Here is a 16,847-nt window from a genome sequence, read left to right as displayed (position 1 = left end):
TACCTGTGAGCAAATCCAGGGGACCCCAGAGGGCTTCTGTCTGCATCCACAAGTTCCCTCAGTTTGAAGTCTCCAGAGTACTAAAGTGACATCTTTGGAGTGGCATTTCCTAAAATTCTTCAGTGATAGCACACAGCCACAGACCATAGACAAATTTTGATGGGAGGGTATTCCAATAAAACTTTATTTATAAAATAACCGCTACAAGTCCCATTTGGCCTACAGGTTGCAGTTTTCTAACCCTCATGTCAATAAAAAAGAAGATGCAACGGAGAGCTCTATCCATCACCAAACAGTGAGGAGAGGGGGGAATGTACTCGAGTCAGAGAGGCAGAGGTCAGATACATACAACCCAGGCGGAGCACGGATTACACAAGGTATTTTAGATGCAGTGGGAAGACACTGGAGGATTTTGAGCACAGAGGGGCAGGTTTTTATTTTGTTTTAAAAATAGAATAAAGTGCAGCAATGGCAAAAATGAGAGACATGTTGGGAAGGTGTTGCTGTGGCCCCCTGAAGATGTGGTCTATTGAAGGCGGGATGGCTTTGCCAAGAGTGAGGGGCAGCCAGGTGACTACTCTGAAGGTGGCCCAATGTATTAGGGCCTGCTGATATTTGTTTAATAAGACTCAGGGAATGAATTAAATTGTACACTTGCATAGGGAAGATATTTTTAAAATGTATGACGTTAAAATGATCTTCAACTGATTTTCTTCTGTTGTTCAAACAACAAAACTATCACTAGTTAAAACAGCAGAAGAAAATGTCATGGAAAATATATCTGGTAACTTATAGCATCCAAGGAATTATGGAAAAAGAGAGAGAGAACCTAATTTTGGCAAAAGGAAAGGCAAAAAGAAAACATTATCTCAGGGATTGTCTGCTAAAAAGTTATGATTTGTGTCTTTTTTGGGGGGCACTTAGATATACATCATATCAACACTGGCCTCCTGATTCCTTGTGGTTGCCTGACATAAGAGCATTTATCACCTTTTCTCAAGACACAATCTTGATTGGTCATACCTGGGCCATGTGACCCTGCTCTGGATGCAGAGGGAGAAACACTATAGTGAGAGATGGTTTCTGCTCCATCTAGGGGTATCATATTAATCCCAGTCACAATCATCTCTTACCTTGTCACTGAAATAGCTTCCTGGCTTACCTTTCCTGGTCTGCTCTTTGAGCTCTGCAGCCAGTTTTCTACTGGACAGCTGAAGTGATCTTTTCAAAATGCAAAAATTATCATGCAAAACCCCTATTTCAATAGCATTCATTGTTCTTGGGAGACAGACCCCAAACTTTAATGCTACCTGTAAGATCTTTCATGCTGTGACCTTTTTTCTAGCCTTGTCTCTCTCTTCTTCCACTCCTGTCCACATTCAGCTCTTTGGAAAGCATGCCCTATGCATCTTGGAGTCACAGGGCCTTGGAAAATACTTTTTTCTCTGCCTAGGAAGCAGTTTTTTTTCTTCCCTTGGTTAATTCCCATTTATTCTTCATACCACAGCTTGAACATTCCTCTCTCTCAGACTAAATGAGGACCTACTGTGAGGAGCTAGCAGAGGCAAAATATTTATTTATGTTAAAGTTTAAAGGGTGACTATAAAAAGACACCTTCAAGGTGCTAGCCATTGTACTCTCATAGCATTCATTCCTCACAAAAAAACATTCTGAACTTAATCAACTACTGTTCCCATGTTCTAAATAAATACCATGGGGCTTAAAGATACTTGTACAATGATGACAACAGGCAGTTAGTTAAGACCTGCTAGAGCCATAACTGGAATCCAAGTCTTTGGTCTCCCCTCCTGCCCTTTATCCGCTATACTGCAGAGGGATAGTATGGAGCTTGTCCTGCAGCCTGTGGTAGACGGAGATTAATATTCAAGGTTTAAGATCATCATTCTGGATGAGGGAGGCAAGAGATGAGGCAGAAGGCAGGCTGTTATGTAAGACAGGTGGAACAGGTGAGAGATCAGGAAAATCTGAGTTCAGTGATAAGATGCAGATGAGTTCCCATAAGGACAGGTTCTCATGAGAACCAGGTCTTAGAACCAGGCCAGCAGGAGCCAAGCTTCATCTAGAGATACTGAGAGCCTTAACAACCACTTGTTGACTGTCTTAAACAAACAAACAGGAGAGGGAATGGGGTCTGAGCTGGGAGCATTCTTCCCCAAGGTGTGTGTGAAGAGCAAGTTCTCAGGTCCTGGGCCAAACCTTCTCTGATGTCTCTGATAAGCAGCAGCCTCCTCCTGGCTTCTGGCCCTTCTCCACGCTGGCACTTTATTTTCCTTTCTCCGTGGTACTTATTACTGTCTCCAATTCTTGTTTTCAGTTTATTGATGTGCACCTCCCTAGTATAAACTTCACATTGGTGGAATTTCAGGCCCAGGTTCTCCAGGGCCTGAAAGGGAGTGGCACACAGTAGGAATACAGTATTGTTTTAATATAATTTTTTTTTAAATGAAAATAATTAGTAACAGTTTCTCCTGTAGGGAATTTAGAGGTCATTGGGGGAAATGCTTTCTTTGTACAACAAAGAAGTTATTGAATTATGTCTTTTAAGTGGGATCTTATCACACCTAAGTTCTGTACCTACCCAGATCCAGCTCCAGGGAAAATCACAGCGTGTTGGGCTAGCGTCCAACCAGGACAGGGATGGGCAGGCCTGTTGTCAAGATAAGAACAAGAGAAACCATCAGAACCATCATCCACATACAATTCAAGACAAAGAATAAGCAGGATAATCATCTTGCGAATTTCTTTAACCTGTAAACTGTGCCAGGCTTGTCAGGCTTGTTTCCTTAAGTTGGTTCCTCAGAATAATTAATCAAATTTTCATACTGAGTTAGAAGTACAGGTGTGTGTGTGTGTGTGTGTGTGTGTGTGTGTGTGTGCACGCGTGTGAGTTTGTGCATGTGAGTTTGGGCATGTGTGCATGTGCGCGTGCACGTGTGTGCAAAACAAGGAACAGGAAATCATTCTTAATGGACCATTGTGAATAAGAAAGAAAAATTACCTAGTTTCTGGGGCTTTGGGGAACTAGTGGAAGGACAGAGAAGTGACCCTTATGGCTTGGTGGTAAGGAACATTGATACCATCCTTGTCAGTGGAAAGCCTATGGGACACTAAAAGCAAAGTAATTTTACAAAGGAGGAAACTGAGTCCTTAAAAAATTTGGGTCAACGTAATACATCGTGAGCATCTTCCATGGGCTTATTACAGGATATAGTGTCTCCCTATTCAATATTTCATTCATACTAACAGTAACTCAGTAACATGGGTCTTATGCCCTTATATCATGAATAAGTATATTGAGGTTTAGAGAAAAATAACTTATAAAAAGTGCTCTGGAAGTCGAGGACAGACCTGGCCCTAGGGTCTGCCTTCTCTTTCAGGGTTTCTCTATTACACAAAAAAGAAAAAAACAAGCAAACAAAAAAAACACTGAGACTAATTCTTATTAAAATAATTTGACCTTTAAACCAAATTACATGGACTCATAATTCATGTCATTTTGTTACAATTTATTTTATTTTTAATTAAACATAACATGTATCCATATTTATGGGACACAGGGTGATATTTTGATACATACATATATGTAACGATCAAACTGATTTTAATACAAACTTGACATGCAGAGGAAAACGAAATCCCAGTCTCCAAAATTCTACTTCCTTATAGAACATAGCAGCATCTGGGCGAGGACGGATTTATGATGAAGATATAAATATCCCCTTAGGAAAAGCTGGGCTGGAAACAGGACCTCAGGATAATGTCACTGGTGATGATCTGTGTTTCTATTCCCAACTGCAGCTTCAAACTGGAGCTGTGAAGGAAGCCAGGGATTTGTGAACAAAGGAGAAACTGAAGCCAGATATCGGGGGATTTGCAGAAGTCTGGACTGTATCCTAGAAGGTTCCGGAGTGAAGCAGGAATTCAGAGGCGGAATGTAGAGCTACCTCTAAGTGTCTGTATGTCTTATCAGAATTCCAAGCCAAACAGGGCCCTTACCCCAAGCAAGGAGCTGTGGAACAGGCTTTGAACAAAGTAGGAAGACAGCCTGACTGTGTAGGGTCTGCCGTAGCTCAATCCCTCTCTCTCCTTGCTCAGTGAGGGGTGCCCACCCGCATGGTGCCACCACCTGTCTGCATTCCCTGACTGATCTGTTCTCCCACCCCTTCAGTGTCTTTGCTGCTTCCTGCAGAGCTCGACCGGCAAAACCTGTGTCCAAGGCCAATGACCTGCTTGAGGAATTAGGCCATCTTTTCTACTCTCTATCCAGTAGGCTCTCACATTTCCACCAAAACTTATCTAATAGTTGCCAGGAGAGTGCTTTGATTACTACTGATGACTTGCATTGACTGCTCTGGTCTTTGACGTGGGAAAGAGGGTACTTTTAACCTCAAAGGGCATGGACAACAGTAATTGAATTTACCAAAGAATTTTTCGACCATTTGTTTTGGTGGTGCATCACCAATTATACAATTAACTAGGCAACGAATATAATTATGTTAAGTAGATGCTGGAGACAAGATCAGATTTTATTATCAATGTGGTACCAGTTTGTACCCTCAGCATGCTAACAAAAAATATACGTTGGACCAGGTGCAGCGGCTCTCCCTTATAATCCCAAGTACTCTGGAGGCTGAGGCAAGAGGACTGCAAGTTTGAGGAGAGCCTTAGAAATTTAGTGAGATCCTGTCTCAAAAAATAAAAAGGAGAGAGGATGTTTCTCAATGGCAAAGAAACCCTGAATTCAATCCCTAGTCCTTGGGCCCCCAAAAAGCTTACTTTTGAATCACTATCTGCAATCGTAGGCAAAGTCAATAAATGAGTGAGACAATGTGGCAAAATGGCAGAAAAAAAAATGCTTCAAAATCGATGAGTCTGCCTGAGACAATTTTGTACATCAAGAAATGAGGAAAAACATGTTGGATACTTGTTGGCTCTGTTAAAAATATTCCCTGCTGTTGATGTCCCATGTGAAATGTGCTGAATTCGTTGACTGTTTTTTAATCCATTGAAGACTTAGAAGGTTAAGAACTAGATGAATATCCTGCTAGTTAAGTTGATTAAGAAACATTTTTTTTACGCCTGAATTTCATATGATAAGCTAGATGAGAAAAGTGGCCAGCAGGATTGGGTGGTCTGACCCCACCAACTTCTTCTCTCCCGACTCCCTCCCGGGCATCAAGTAAGTCAAGGGCCCTCTTAGGCTTTTCTTGGTGTTTTGGACATTGTAACAAGCTCTGAAGGCCTTCTGAGGGTTTGCCATTCCTGACCTTGCCACTGCCCTTACTCTAGTCTCATTTGTAAGAGTCCATGCTTGTGGCCAAGGAATCTCAGGGCTCTCCCCACCTTTGTGGTTAACTATCTAGTCAAATGGGCCTCAGCACTTACCTTGGAACTTCATGTTCCATAATTTTGAAATTATAATTGATCTCATTTCCTTTCTCGATTTTTTTTTAAAAAGAAGGAATTTTAAACCCAATAAAATATAGTCACCATCACTTTCGAGACAGCAACATGCAAAATTAAATACGGAAGTAGGGAGATTGCAAATGCTTTTTCAATGATGGAACTGAAGGCAGCAAGATGATGATGCAAACATTTAGGCAAATATAAGGCTGGGGTTTAATTCCAAGAAACACAGTGTTAAATATGGGATTCCAGTCAATCCACGGGTGCTCTCCTTTGCTAGTTGATGGCAAGCAGTTGTTCAGATTAACACAATGTACTAACCAAGAGGTTAGCTAATGTTTATTTTGTCTAGCTGTTTGGACCAAAGGGCCTCCATAAACTTCTTTCCTCATAGTGTACACTGAGAAATAGGTAATATGATTTATTTGGCTATCATCTTCCATTTAGCTTGAAGACATTTGTCATAAGAAAGTCATCATTTCCATGATCAGAGAAAGTCAAAGAATAAATGAATACAGTTTATGGACCTTAGTAGAATCTGAAAGCTTGTCTCTAGATCAGTTGCAATGAATGGTCCCAATAATGAACCACATCAGAAGATGGTGCATAATTCTCACAGTTGTAACTTGTACTTCTAAAATCGTTCCATTGTTCAGCAACAAATTTTCCACATAATTGAATTTGCTCGCTGGTAACTTGAATTAATTGAAAATTCATGCACCCATTAGCATGTTTTGGAAGGTGTTTTAAAAGTGGCTTGTTTAGAACAGTTGCTGGCACCCCTGGAATTCACAAGGATGCCAACCAAATGCCATTACAAATAAAAAGTGTTTTTCTCTTTTGGCAACATGAAAGAGCAGAGTTACACAGTAGCTCTTAATTTATGAACTATGCTTTCTAACTTTCAGCCTCCCACGATACATGCACTTTTCTTTAAGGAATCAGGGTAGGAGCATGTAATAAAAACAAAAATCCTATTTCCACATCTGCTTTCTAATTTGAAATCATATGGGCCTCTGATTGTCATTCATCCCATTCTCAGGCATCCTGGATCAAGTAGGAGCAGAGACTGAATCCCATAGTAACTTGTATTTGTAGTGTCATTTAATGGCGGATGAGATAGGAATCTCCAAGGGCCAATGGATGGTGATTGTTAAAGCAATTCAATTTTGGCAAATTTTCTATTTATTTATGCTACGAAAAAAGTTTATGGCACTATTTTACGTTCTATATTCTAGAAAGCATTTTGGCAGCCCCAGGTCATGTTCTGAAGTTATAGAATCATCCTCCCAAAACCATGCTGTCAGTGCTAACCAGCAAGAGAACATAGGTACTCAGAACAGATCAGGCGGAGAGGCAGGCAGGTGGACAGAGAAATCCACTGGAGCCTAACAGTGTTTTGGGGCGGTGAACACAGTGCCTCCTCCTAAGTGGTCCACTAAACAAAGAGTTCATTGTAAGTGGGCCTGATCCCTAGCAGAAAGAGGACAATGATTCAATTTCAGTGGGAGTAGTTAACTCTTTCTTCCCTTTTTCAGGGAGGACGGTGTTGAGTGAGTATTTAGTGAACCTTTTCCCTGGTTGGTGGCAGGGGATCTTAGTGTCAGGGACAGTATTTAATTCTCACTGCATTTTCTATGCAGCCGAATGGCAGGATCCTCTTGTATAATCTCCCTTCCGGCACTCCCTTTCTCCCAGCTAGCATAAGTGGAGTACGCAGAATATTCTAATAGTCACTAAATCATGAAAATGGTCTGCAGTTAGTTCTCTGTTTTATTTTCATACAGAAGTGACTAAAGAGGATTTTTTGACTTTGTATTTTTAGAGTTTACTTTCAGGCTTGATCGGGGAAATCCACTGGTCTATAGCAAGGATACTGAAAACTGTATGTTGTGCTTTAACATTGTCACAACTGAGCTTAAAGGGAGAACCATGATACTTTGCCTGGGGTTGGTTGTGAAGGCATCGGAAAACCAATGAAGAACTAGAGAGAAGGATCCAACTGCGTGGCAGTAGGCTCCCTTTAAGAGAGAACAAGATTAGCAACTTTGGCAAATTTTAGGTTTCTATTCAGAGGGAAAGAGACGAGCTGCCAATGTCTAAGGGGGGGGGGGCATAAAAGAATGAAAGAAAGGATGGATGTTATGAGACAAAGACAGAAGCAACTCTACACCTTACCGAAAGCTTACCTGGGAGTGATTTTAACTCCTCTGGGCTAAGAAAGGTATTTTCCAGTTAAGACTAAGGGTGGAGGTAGGGGGAAGGTGTTTAATCTGCAGTAGATGCTCCGGGGTTCTGCTCTATCCTGGGAAGCACACAAGGAAGAGAAGTGTGTGTGGGAAGAAGACAAAGCAGCAGGCAGTGGAGGTGAGGACCACTTATTAGCAACCAGCACGTAAGTTCCATTAAGTGGAGGTAGAAACTCTTTCTTGTGTTGTTCTCCAAGGAAAACTGTATGGATTCAGCACTGGGAACACTTATAAGACTGCTGGACAAATAACCAAATTATAGTTTACCTTTGTCTATTATGAATTAGTTTGTTTTCTAGATGCCCTCATGCAAGAGGAGTCTACAAAAACAAAAGCCAATGTTTTCTATCCTCAGGTCCGAAAGAGTAGTGAGGCATCATTTGGTATAATCATGGTGTTCACTCAAGCTTTCCGCCTATAGAAAAAAAAAACGTTATTTTCTCTAATTGCATATTTTGTTGCTATCATGACTCTATTGAATTCTAAACTGAAACGAGAAATCGATACTGAATGTCCCTATGGTTCAAACGAAGTCGTAGCTATTTCAGGTGGCAGATAATTGCTGCAGATTTGTCCAACGGCTATGAAGGTAGAAATCCAAAGCTAAAGTTCAGTGGGTTTAATTTTCTTATTTATTTATTTTTAGATCTTAACTGAAAAAAAAAAATCAAGAACCATTAACACACCTAGAACGATTACAGCTCCAGAACTCAACTGAATGCTCCAAAGACACAACGGAGAATGAGCTATTACGGCAGCAGCTATCGAATTGTAAACGTGGACTCCAAATACCCAGGCTACCCCCCAGAGCACATCATAGCTGAGAAGAGGAGGGCCAGACGGCGTCTCTTGCACAAAGACGGCAACTGCAATGTGTACTTCAAGCACATTTTTGGGGAATGGGGGAGTTACATGGTGGACATTTTCACCACTCTGGTGGACACCAAATGGCGCCACATGTTTGTGATCTTTTCTTTGTCTTACATTCTCTCCTGGTTGATCTTTGGCTCCGTCTTTTGGCTGATCGCCTTTCATCACGGAGACCTGCTCAATGACCCAGACATCACACCTTGTGTCGACAATGTTCACTCTTTCACGGGGGCATTTTTATTCTCCCTGGAGACCCAGACCACCATCGGGTACGGTTACCGCTGTGTCACCGAGGAGTGCTCGGTGGCAGTGCTCACGGTGATCCTGCAGTCCATCCTAAGCTGCATCATCAACACCTTCATCATTGGAGCTGCCCTGGCCAAAATGGCAACTGCCCGAAAGAGAGCCCAGACCATCCGATTTAGCTATTTTGCTCTGATAGGCATGAGGGATGGGAAGCTTTGCCTCATGTGGCGCATTGGTGATTTCCGACCAAACCACGTGGTGGAAGGGACCGTGAGAGCCCAGCTTCTCCGCTATACAGAAGACAGCGAAGGGCGGATGACAATGGCCTTTAAAGACCTCAAGTTAGTCAATGACCAGATCATTCTCGTGACCCCAGTGACAATCGTTCACGAGATCGACCAGGAGAGTCCTCTGTATGCCCTCGATCGCAAAGCAGTGGCCAAAGACAACTTTGAGATCTTGGTGACCTTTATCTACACTGGTGATTCTACTGGGACCTCACACCAATCGAGGAGCTCCTATGTGCCCCGAGAAATCCTCTGGGGCCACAGGTTTAATGACGTCTTGGAGGTGAAGAGGAAGTATTACAAAGTGAATTGCTTGCAGTTTGAGGGAAGTGTGGAAGTGTATGCCCCCTTTTGCAGTGCCAAACAGCTGGACTGGAAAGACCAGCAGCTCCACAACATGGGGAAGTCATCACCCGTCCGAGAATCCTGTACCTCAGACACCAGTGTCAGAAGAAGGTCCTTTAGTGCTGTTGCCATCGTCAGCAGCTGTGAAAACCCAGAGGAGACCACCACCGCTGTCGAGGAGGAGTGTAAGGAAGCTCCCTATCGGAAAGCTCTCCTGACTCTAAATCGAGTCTCCATAGAGTCCCAGATGTAATCCTGCACACAAGCAGGGCTACTACCTGATCACTTTATCTTCAGCCAATCACCTAAGGCAAGTAGTTGTAATCATGGCTTTAAACAATGCTACAGCTGTGTTCTGGTGATGGTAGTGAGTAGAGTAGGTTAAACTCATAAAAAATAATATATAAACTCCATAGCTTTATGTCATTAAAATTTATTTTTTTTTTTGCTAGCAAATTTGGTTTAGAAATCTATTATGAGGACGAACGGAGTAAGTTTCATCTCCTTTCATATCTCATTTACTTGTATCTTCAATTGGAGGAGCAATTTTCAGTAATGGGGAGTAAAGACCAGGTGCTGAAATCAAGAAAAACTGGAAGACAGGAAAACTAGAATGTGTAAGTTTTTTTAATCTATAGAAAATGATAACCGGAGAGTGCTTCCTTGTAAAAAGCATCCTGTCATCTAACCAAGACATATAAGCCATGCCTTGAGTACCGTCATATTGAGATACGTAAATGTGAAATCATTGGCCAGACAGAGTCACCCAATTTGCCTCTCACAGTGTCTCATTATCAGCAGGCAGACACAGAGGCTGTAAAACAACTGGACAGTGCACCAATTCTGGGACTTTTCCCATTGCCGCTTGCCTGGGTAACTAATGAGTCCTGGAGCTAACTAACCCTGTGGCAGAAGAAACGTTGACGTTGTTATTTAGAGCAGTGTCACTCTCTCAAAGACAGTGGTGGACATCCTCAGACCCTTTGAGAGAGAACTTTGCCTCTGTCCTGAAATCGTGCAGTATGGGCTGCTATGCAAGGAATAGAAGCCTCCCCACCTCCCACTCCCTGCTCCTTGGCGCAGGTGAGGAGAGAAGGATGTGTTTATTTGTGCCCAGAAACATCTTGGTCACCTTATCTAGAGACATAAATGCCTCTAGTTCGAAATTGAAAATAAAATCTTTTGTTGAACAAGCATTCATATGGATGATTTTGTGAAATATGGATGATTTTTGAAGGCAATTTTAATATATATTAAATGAAGAATCTAAATGTTAGGGGACTAGTTACATTTTAGAACATGGGATAAATTTATATACTCTGTTTTTAGGTTAATAGCTATCAAATTATAATTACTTTAGGCATAAATTCAATCACCTTTGAGGGAAGAATCAATTTCAGAATTATCAATTGAGGCATTATTAGCTACATTTGAAATTATTTGTGTGTGTGTGTGTGTGTGTGTGTATGTGTGTTTTCTGTTGTTACTGCTTTGGCAATTAGTGTATGCCACATATTTTATTTGTTTATTTTATTTAAATATACATCTCTATAGACATACACACAGTTTCTGTTTTCTTTCTGGAAAATCAATCTCTCTCTCTCTCTCTCTCTCTCTCTCTCTCTCTCTCTCTCCCACACACACATTTTTCTTTCTTTCTCTCTTCCCTTCCTGCCTGGCTTCTCTCCTTCCTTGTTTCTTCCCCCTCTTCCTATTGCCCAGAAGCAAGTTACTTTTTAAATGAACACACAAAAAATCTGTCATTCCCGTTGACTTGTGAAATAAAAAATTTGCTTAGGTCATAAGTTGCAAAACTCTTCTGGACCTTAACAATCAGAGATCTAAGTGATGTACATTTTGCACATTTTTTTCTGTCTTGCTTCAGGAATGCAAATTCCATTTTTTTAAAAATTATACACACGCACACATGAAAATTTGGATTTTATAGCAGCAATAATTGACGAAATTAGAGTATTACAATCTCCAACGTAGAAAAAGAATAATAAGGACAATAATCAGAAAGCACTCCTCACTTTTTTTAAAAATTTACTTTCCCCAGGTCTAGTTTTCTTTCCCCATTTAGCTTCCTGGATGATGTTTGCCTGGATAATATCAGATCAGGGGTATTGACATTCGGTTAAATACATTCTTTTGTGCTGTGTGCCTCTACAACCAAATCCTCAAATGGAAGAGAATGTAAAATCAGCAGTGATGTGTGAGAATTGTCTCTAATTTTCTGTGTTGATTTCTAACACACTTGGAAACTCCCCAATGTTAACAATAAAGATCTTAAAATAATGCTAAATGAACGTGCAGATACTTTATTCTCTGTAGTGAAAACTCTGTTTGGTGATAAAAAGAATGCTGCCTTATATAATGATAACACAGGTAGTACTGTCAGCCATTTTCGTGGTTTTTTAATAGCTTGTGGACAGCTATATCTGAAATAACAATTAGCTGCTTCTGTGAATGTTAAAAAAAGGTTCTGTGCAAAACGGCTCTTCTGGTTTTAAATGCTCCATTGATGATAAGTAGGTTGAATATTTTTTTCTGATGCCATCCGTCTTCTCCCTAAAAATGAAATGGTGCATTGGAGTTAATTAGATGGAGAACAAATCGTGGCATCAGGTATTGTTGCAGGGTGTCCTCAGTCTGTGAACAATGCCCTGAGGGGGGAATAAACCCAGAGAGACAGAAGGAAGTCCTATTTTCCTGTGCTACCACTCCATCAAACACTGATATGCTTGAAACAGATATGCTTAGTCTCCTCCACAAAATAGTGAGGTGGACATTTTAAGTCTCATTTCTTCAAATGCCCAAGTCTATGCTTCTTCCTGACAAACTGCTAACTGGAACAACAATGTGCTCGGGTTAACAACAACAACAAAAATGCAGTACGTGGGGCAGGGGTGTTATATGGCACTGTTCTGAGCTATGTAATCTCAGCAGAGATCTCCCCAGGGTAGCCTTTATGAAGGCTCTTTTTTTTTATAGGGGCTGAATTAGCTGACATACACCCTTACACTCTCTTTGGACCTCAGACTTGATGGCTGATGCCCTTGCCACCATATGGTCATGAGGCAAATCAAGGACACCCCCTGCAAGGAAAAATGGGAAGACAAGAGAGAGACTGCATCCCTAGATCCCGTATCTCCAGACTTCCTTTGCATGAGTGCAAGTAGTTCTGATTTCTGACAGAGTAAGTAAGCCATAGGTGCAAAGGGAATTATCAAGAAAACAAGACAGGTAAGAAGAAAAAAGCGATGTAGAGTCCAAGTCCAACTGTGCACGATGTTTGATGGAGCCAGTCGCTGTGGAAAGGGCATGTTTTCTGGGGAGCCAAGGGAATGCCATTATTAGTGTAAAACAAGCACAAAGGACTTGATCTGGGCCTGGAGATCCCTGTTAGTCTGGTGGCCAAGGCACCTGGTGGCAGGGCCTGCAGTGGAGATGCCCTTTTCCTTTTTCTTCCCCAGAGCAGCAATGCAGACATTCCCTGCTGCAGTGGGACTTCCACTTGGTTGGACGCTCTGAGATCCTGGAGGCCTGGCAGGGGCAAGGCAGGCACCACACAATAGGGTGGGAAGGGGCCAAAAGCAAACGGCACAGAAGACTCTGCTCCTGTGGCCTCGGCAGACCTCAGAGAGATGGAACAGCTTCCATCTTGAGTGTTCGAGGGGAGGATCGTACACAAAAGGACCCTGCACCCCTCCTTGTTCTTCTGACTTCCCAGTTGGGGTTTGGATAGGCATGAAGACAGAATTAGACAGACAGTCAGTGTAGATAGGTAAATTGAGTCAGGTTGGATCAAGGAGGCCAATTTGAGTGAGTCCGGGAAGTTGGAGACTGTCCCCTGGAGGGACTGAAATGCCTTCAGAGCCCTTCCTCCACCCTATAAAGATAACAGCCTCGGCTCCAACCTGTTGCTAAAGTAACTGGTCCCAGGAATTGCTCCCCCCTACAGAGAGTGCTCCCTCCTCCCACCAGGCCCTTCCCTTCTCCCATCTGCTTCTCACCTTTTGGCCATCCCACCGAGCATCTCCTGGGCCTGGTCAGGACCAGGAAGGAAAGAGATAAGGAGAAGAGAGCAGGAGAACAAAAGAAGCCTAAGATACATAACAAAAAGGCAGAAGGCCTTGCTTCTTGGGATACCAGAATACCAGCTATGGCCCCCTTCCCCCTCCCTGGAGAAACCTGTGTTACCCCTTTTTAAATAAACCCTGCTTCACACGCTTGCCTTGGCGTGCTTCTCTGTTACACTTCATCATGTGAAGGAGCAGAATTCATCACCGAAAACGAGGGGTATCAGGTGTATGAAAGATTCTCTCGGCCATTTTTTAAATCATTAGGCACCAAATTCCCCCCAGTTTAAAATATCCTGCAAGCCACATCCATTGCAGCCATGCACACTGCGGTCGAGAACCCCTTACAAGGAATGTTGCCAAGTCCAGTATTGTTTTGTTTTAATTTTTTTTGTAGTTGTAGATGGACAGAATATCTTTATTCTATTTGCTTATTTATATGTGGTGCTAAGGATCAAACCCAGTGCCTCACACATTGCTAGGCAAATGCTCTGCCACTGAGCCACTGCCCCAACCCAAGCCCAGTGTTTTTTTTTTTTTTTTTATTGGTTGTTCAAAACATTACAAAGCTCATGACATATCATCTTTCATACATTTGATTCAAGTGAGTTATGAACTCCCATTTTTACCCCAAATACAGATTGCAGAATCACATCAGTAAGGTGAGCATCGCTGCGGCCTCCACCCCTGGTGAAGTTCTATGAATTGCAAAGCCCTGTCTCGTCTCCACTTTAAAAATCAGTGTGGCTCCTGCTCTCTCACTGTCATTTTTAAAGGAGCAGGATGACCCATTCCGTGGAGAAAATAAGACAATAAAAAGTGAGCACCCCCCCAAAAAAAACGTGACTGGGGAGGCCCCAGCACAGATTGAGCTGAAGGGACGCTCTTGGCAAATTCTGTGCCAAGATGCTCCCGGATCTGAGGTCTTTGAAAACAAAAATGAGCCACTGAGACTTAGTTTGGATAAAACTGGGGCCAGAAAGCAAGCACAGCCCTTGACAGGGCATTTTTCTAAAAAAAGACATAATGGCAATGTGGCCTCAAGGGACACCATCTCTGGCCTGTGCTGCTCTGGAACTTTTGCTTCAGGAGGAAAAACTTTACCTTCCCAAGGGCTTCTGTCACTGCTGCTGGTTCATAAAGTGACTTAAGACGTTCCTCCTCGGACCTCTCGGTTAGGTCATGAGAGTCTTTGAAGCCCAGGCTGCCTCTTGCCTCCTCCTCCTCCTCTCCTGGCTGCCTGTCCTTGGGAATGTCCTTGCCTGCAGTTTAGAATCCTTTATGCAGAATCCGAAGACTCATTTCAACTCCCCTGAAGGTGCTCATGTTCAATAGGCGCTCTCTCAGTTGCAGGGGCCCTAATAAGGAAAAATAAAATAAACAATTGCCTTTTGCTCTTTGGTCTCATTGATTTATTCTATTTTATAAATATTGTAAAGTGAACAGATACGGGGTCTCCTGTCTGTCAATCCAAGAAAAAGCAGCTGGACAGAGACAAAGAGTCTTCTAAATAAATGAGGCCATTCGTGCAGGGTGATCTCTCATCACTGCCCTGGATGGAAACTTTGGAGACTCCTCAGGCTGCAGAGAAAGCAGGTTAATTATTCAAAGTATTTGAGCAAAGCCGGTGGATGAAAACCCAAATACTGCCCTGCTAAATTACAGAGCTGAAGAATGCTTTTTTCTCTACTGTTATCATTGACCACAGGGGCCTATAAAACAGCCTTAATCACTATCTAAGTAACTTGAACTTGAGACAGAAAGAGCCCCAAGAGGTTTAGTCACTGTGAAAACATCTTCACAGAAAGTTATCAGAAACCTTCAAATTTCCACATAAAATACTTCAAGCACATGCAATGCTCACTGTGGTCAAACGCCCTTTGTGAGAATTAGAAGCACATGTCGGAGATCAATTAGTTACTGTGCTGCTGGTTGATTCTTTCTGACATTAGTTTGCCTGGGGAAGGAAGGCTGGCCACAGGGGTGGGGGTGGGGGGGAAGACAGAGTTAGGCCCTGTCAGCAGCCAATTCCAGAACCCAAAGGTTTTTTAGGACATCAGCTCATTTAATCGGATCCCATTTTGCATTGGAGGAAACCTATGACTCTGGGAAGTTAATCTGCCCAAAGAGACACAGACGTGGAAGGACACAGCAGAGGGAGACACTGGATCACCAGTGACCCAGGGCTCTTTGCATCACCCCAGGGCACCAGCACTTCGGATGCTACCCAAGGTTGAAATATTGTCACGTTATAATCGTTCAATGGAAAATGTGATCCCGTCAAAATCCTTTGCTGAATAGGAGTGCTACTCTACTCATCAGTCATTAATTATTTAGAGAGATTGGGCCAAGAGAAAGAAATATGGAAAACGAATGTTAAGGCCATGATGAATGAGGAGAGTCTTCAAAAGGCAGACAAAACAGATGGAATTAAGTAAAACAAAACAACACCAAAACCCCAGCTCAGACCTTCTCAGGGAAATGCTCACTTGCAGCACAGCACACACCTGTGTACTGGTCCACGCCTCCAAGCCTCTCACCTGGGAAGCAGGGATGCTGAGTTCTCAGACAGGGCCAGCCTTAGGGAATAAACCAATACAGTGGGCACCAGCATTTTCCTTTTATAAAGTACATGCTGTTCCTTCTTGAGACTGGGACAGCAGGAGAAGGAATCCAACCTGAGATAGTTGCACAGACCTGACTGGCAACAACTGCTTGTCTTACTACCTGTGCAACCTGGATCAACTTAGTTGGAGTCTCTGATCCTTACTCTCCTTATTTACAGCTGTTCTTAGTGTATGAAGCTGCAACTAAGGGTAGGGTGCAGGCTCAAGAAACAACAATCTTAGTTTGAATACTATTATTTCAGTATTTTCTCACTCTGTAACTTTGGGCAATTAACTTTTCTATGCCTAAGTTTCCTCAGCTTTGAAATAAGAAAAATAATGGTACTCACTTCATAACTGCTATAAAAATTAAGCAAGAAAATATTTACCACAAATTAAAAAAAAAACACCCTGGCACATAATGAGTGCTAATTTTTAAAAAAAGCTATTAGTATTATTGCCAGCTGAAAATTCTTCATCTCTTTTGGTGTTTCTTCCACTTACATTGTTTAATTTTATCATAGACCTAAATCAAAAATCAAAACAAAGTGAAAAAGGAGTAATTATGCAATCATTCGGTAGAAGGTATACAAGCTATTCCCTATTCAAATGAACATTCTTACCAAAACACTGAAATCTTACTTCCTCTCTATTGTGTGAAGCATCAGGGGTCAGTAAAATGGGCTTTGAGAGTAAAAATCCTACGGACACACATATATCAGGCTTTGAGTGAGC

General features: G+C 42.2%; 1 protein-coding gene and 1 long non-coding RNA gene across 5 annotated transcripts in view; one reads left to right on the top strand and one right to left on the bottom strand.

The window, feature by feature from the left end:
* The window catches only part of Kcnj16 (potassium inwardly rectifying channel subfamily J member 16), a 51,092-nt gene extending 39,363 nt beyond the window's left edge, over nucleotides 1-11,729 (top strand). For 3 of the 4 annotated variants that reach the window (XM_078041785.1, XM_078041782.1, XM_005335990.5), the window contains exon 2: nucleotides 8,323-11,729. In XM_078041785.1, the coding sequence (XP_077897911.1) occupies nucleotides 8,418-9,677 (1,260 nt within the window). In that variant the 5' untranslated portion in view covers nucleotides 8,323-8,417 and the 3' untranslated portion in view covers nucleotides 9,678-11,729. Of the gene's footprint in view, nucleotides 1-3,819; nucleotides 3,978-8,322 lie in introns of all 4 variants that reach the window. The other variant, XM_078041784.1, reaches the window with a different exon arrangement.
* Nucleotides 11,011-16,513, bottom strand: LOC144375994 (uncharacterized). Its single transcript, XR_013435969.1, has 2 exons — nucleotides 14,611-16,513; nucleotides 11,011-11,995 (listed from the first exon to the last, which is right to left on the bottom strand). It is a non-coding gene; the product is annotated as an uncharacterized LOC144375994 (long non-coding RNA).
* Nucleotides 16,514-16,847: the final 334 nt, after the last annotated feature.

This window comes from Ictidomys tridecemlineatus, chromosome 3, assembly GCF_052094955.1.
Source record: "Ictidomys tridecemlineatus isolate mIctTri1 chromosome 3, mIctTri1.hap1, whole genome shotgun sequence".
Taxonomy (NCBI): Eukaryota; Metazoa; Chordata; class Mammalia; order Rodentia; family Sciuridae; genus Ictidomys; species Ictidomys tridecemlineatus.
Note: the sequence above shows the minus strand (reverse complement) of the source record. Positions and strands in the feature narration are given on the sequence as shown.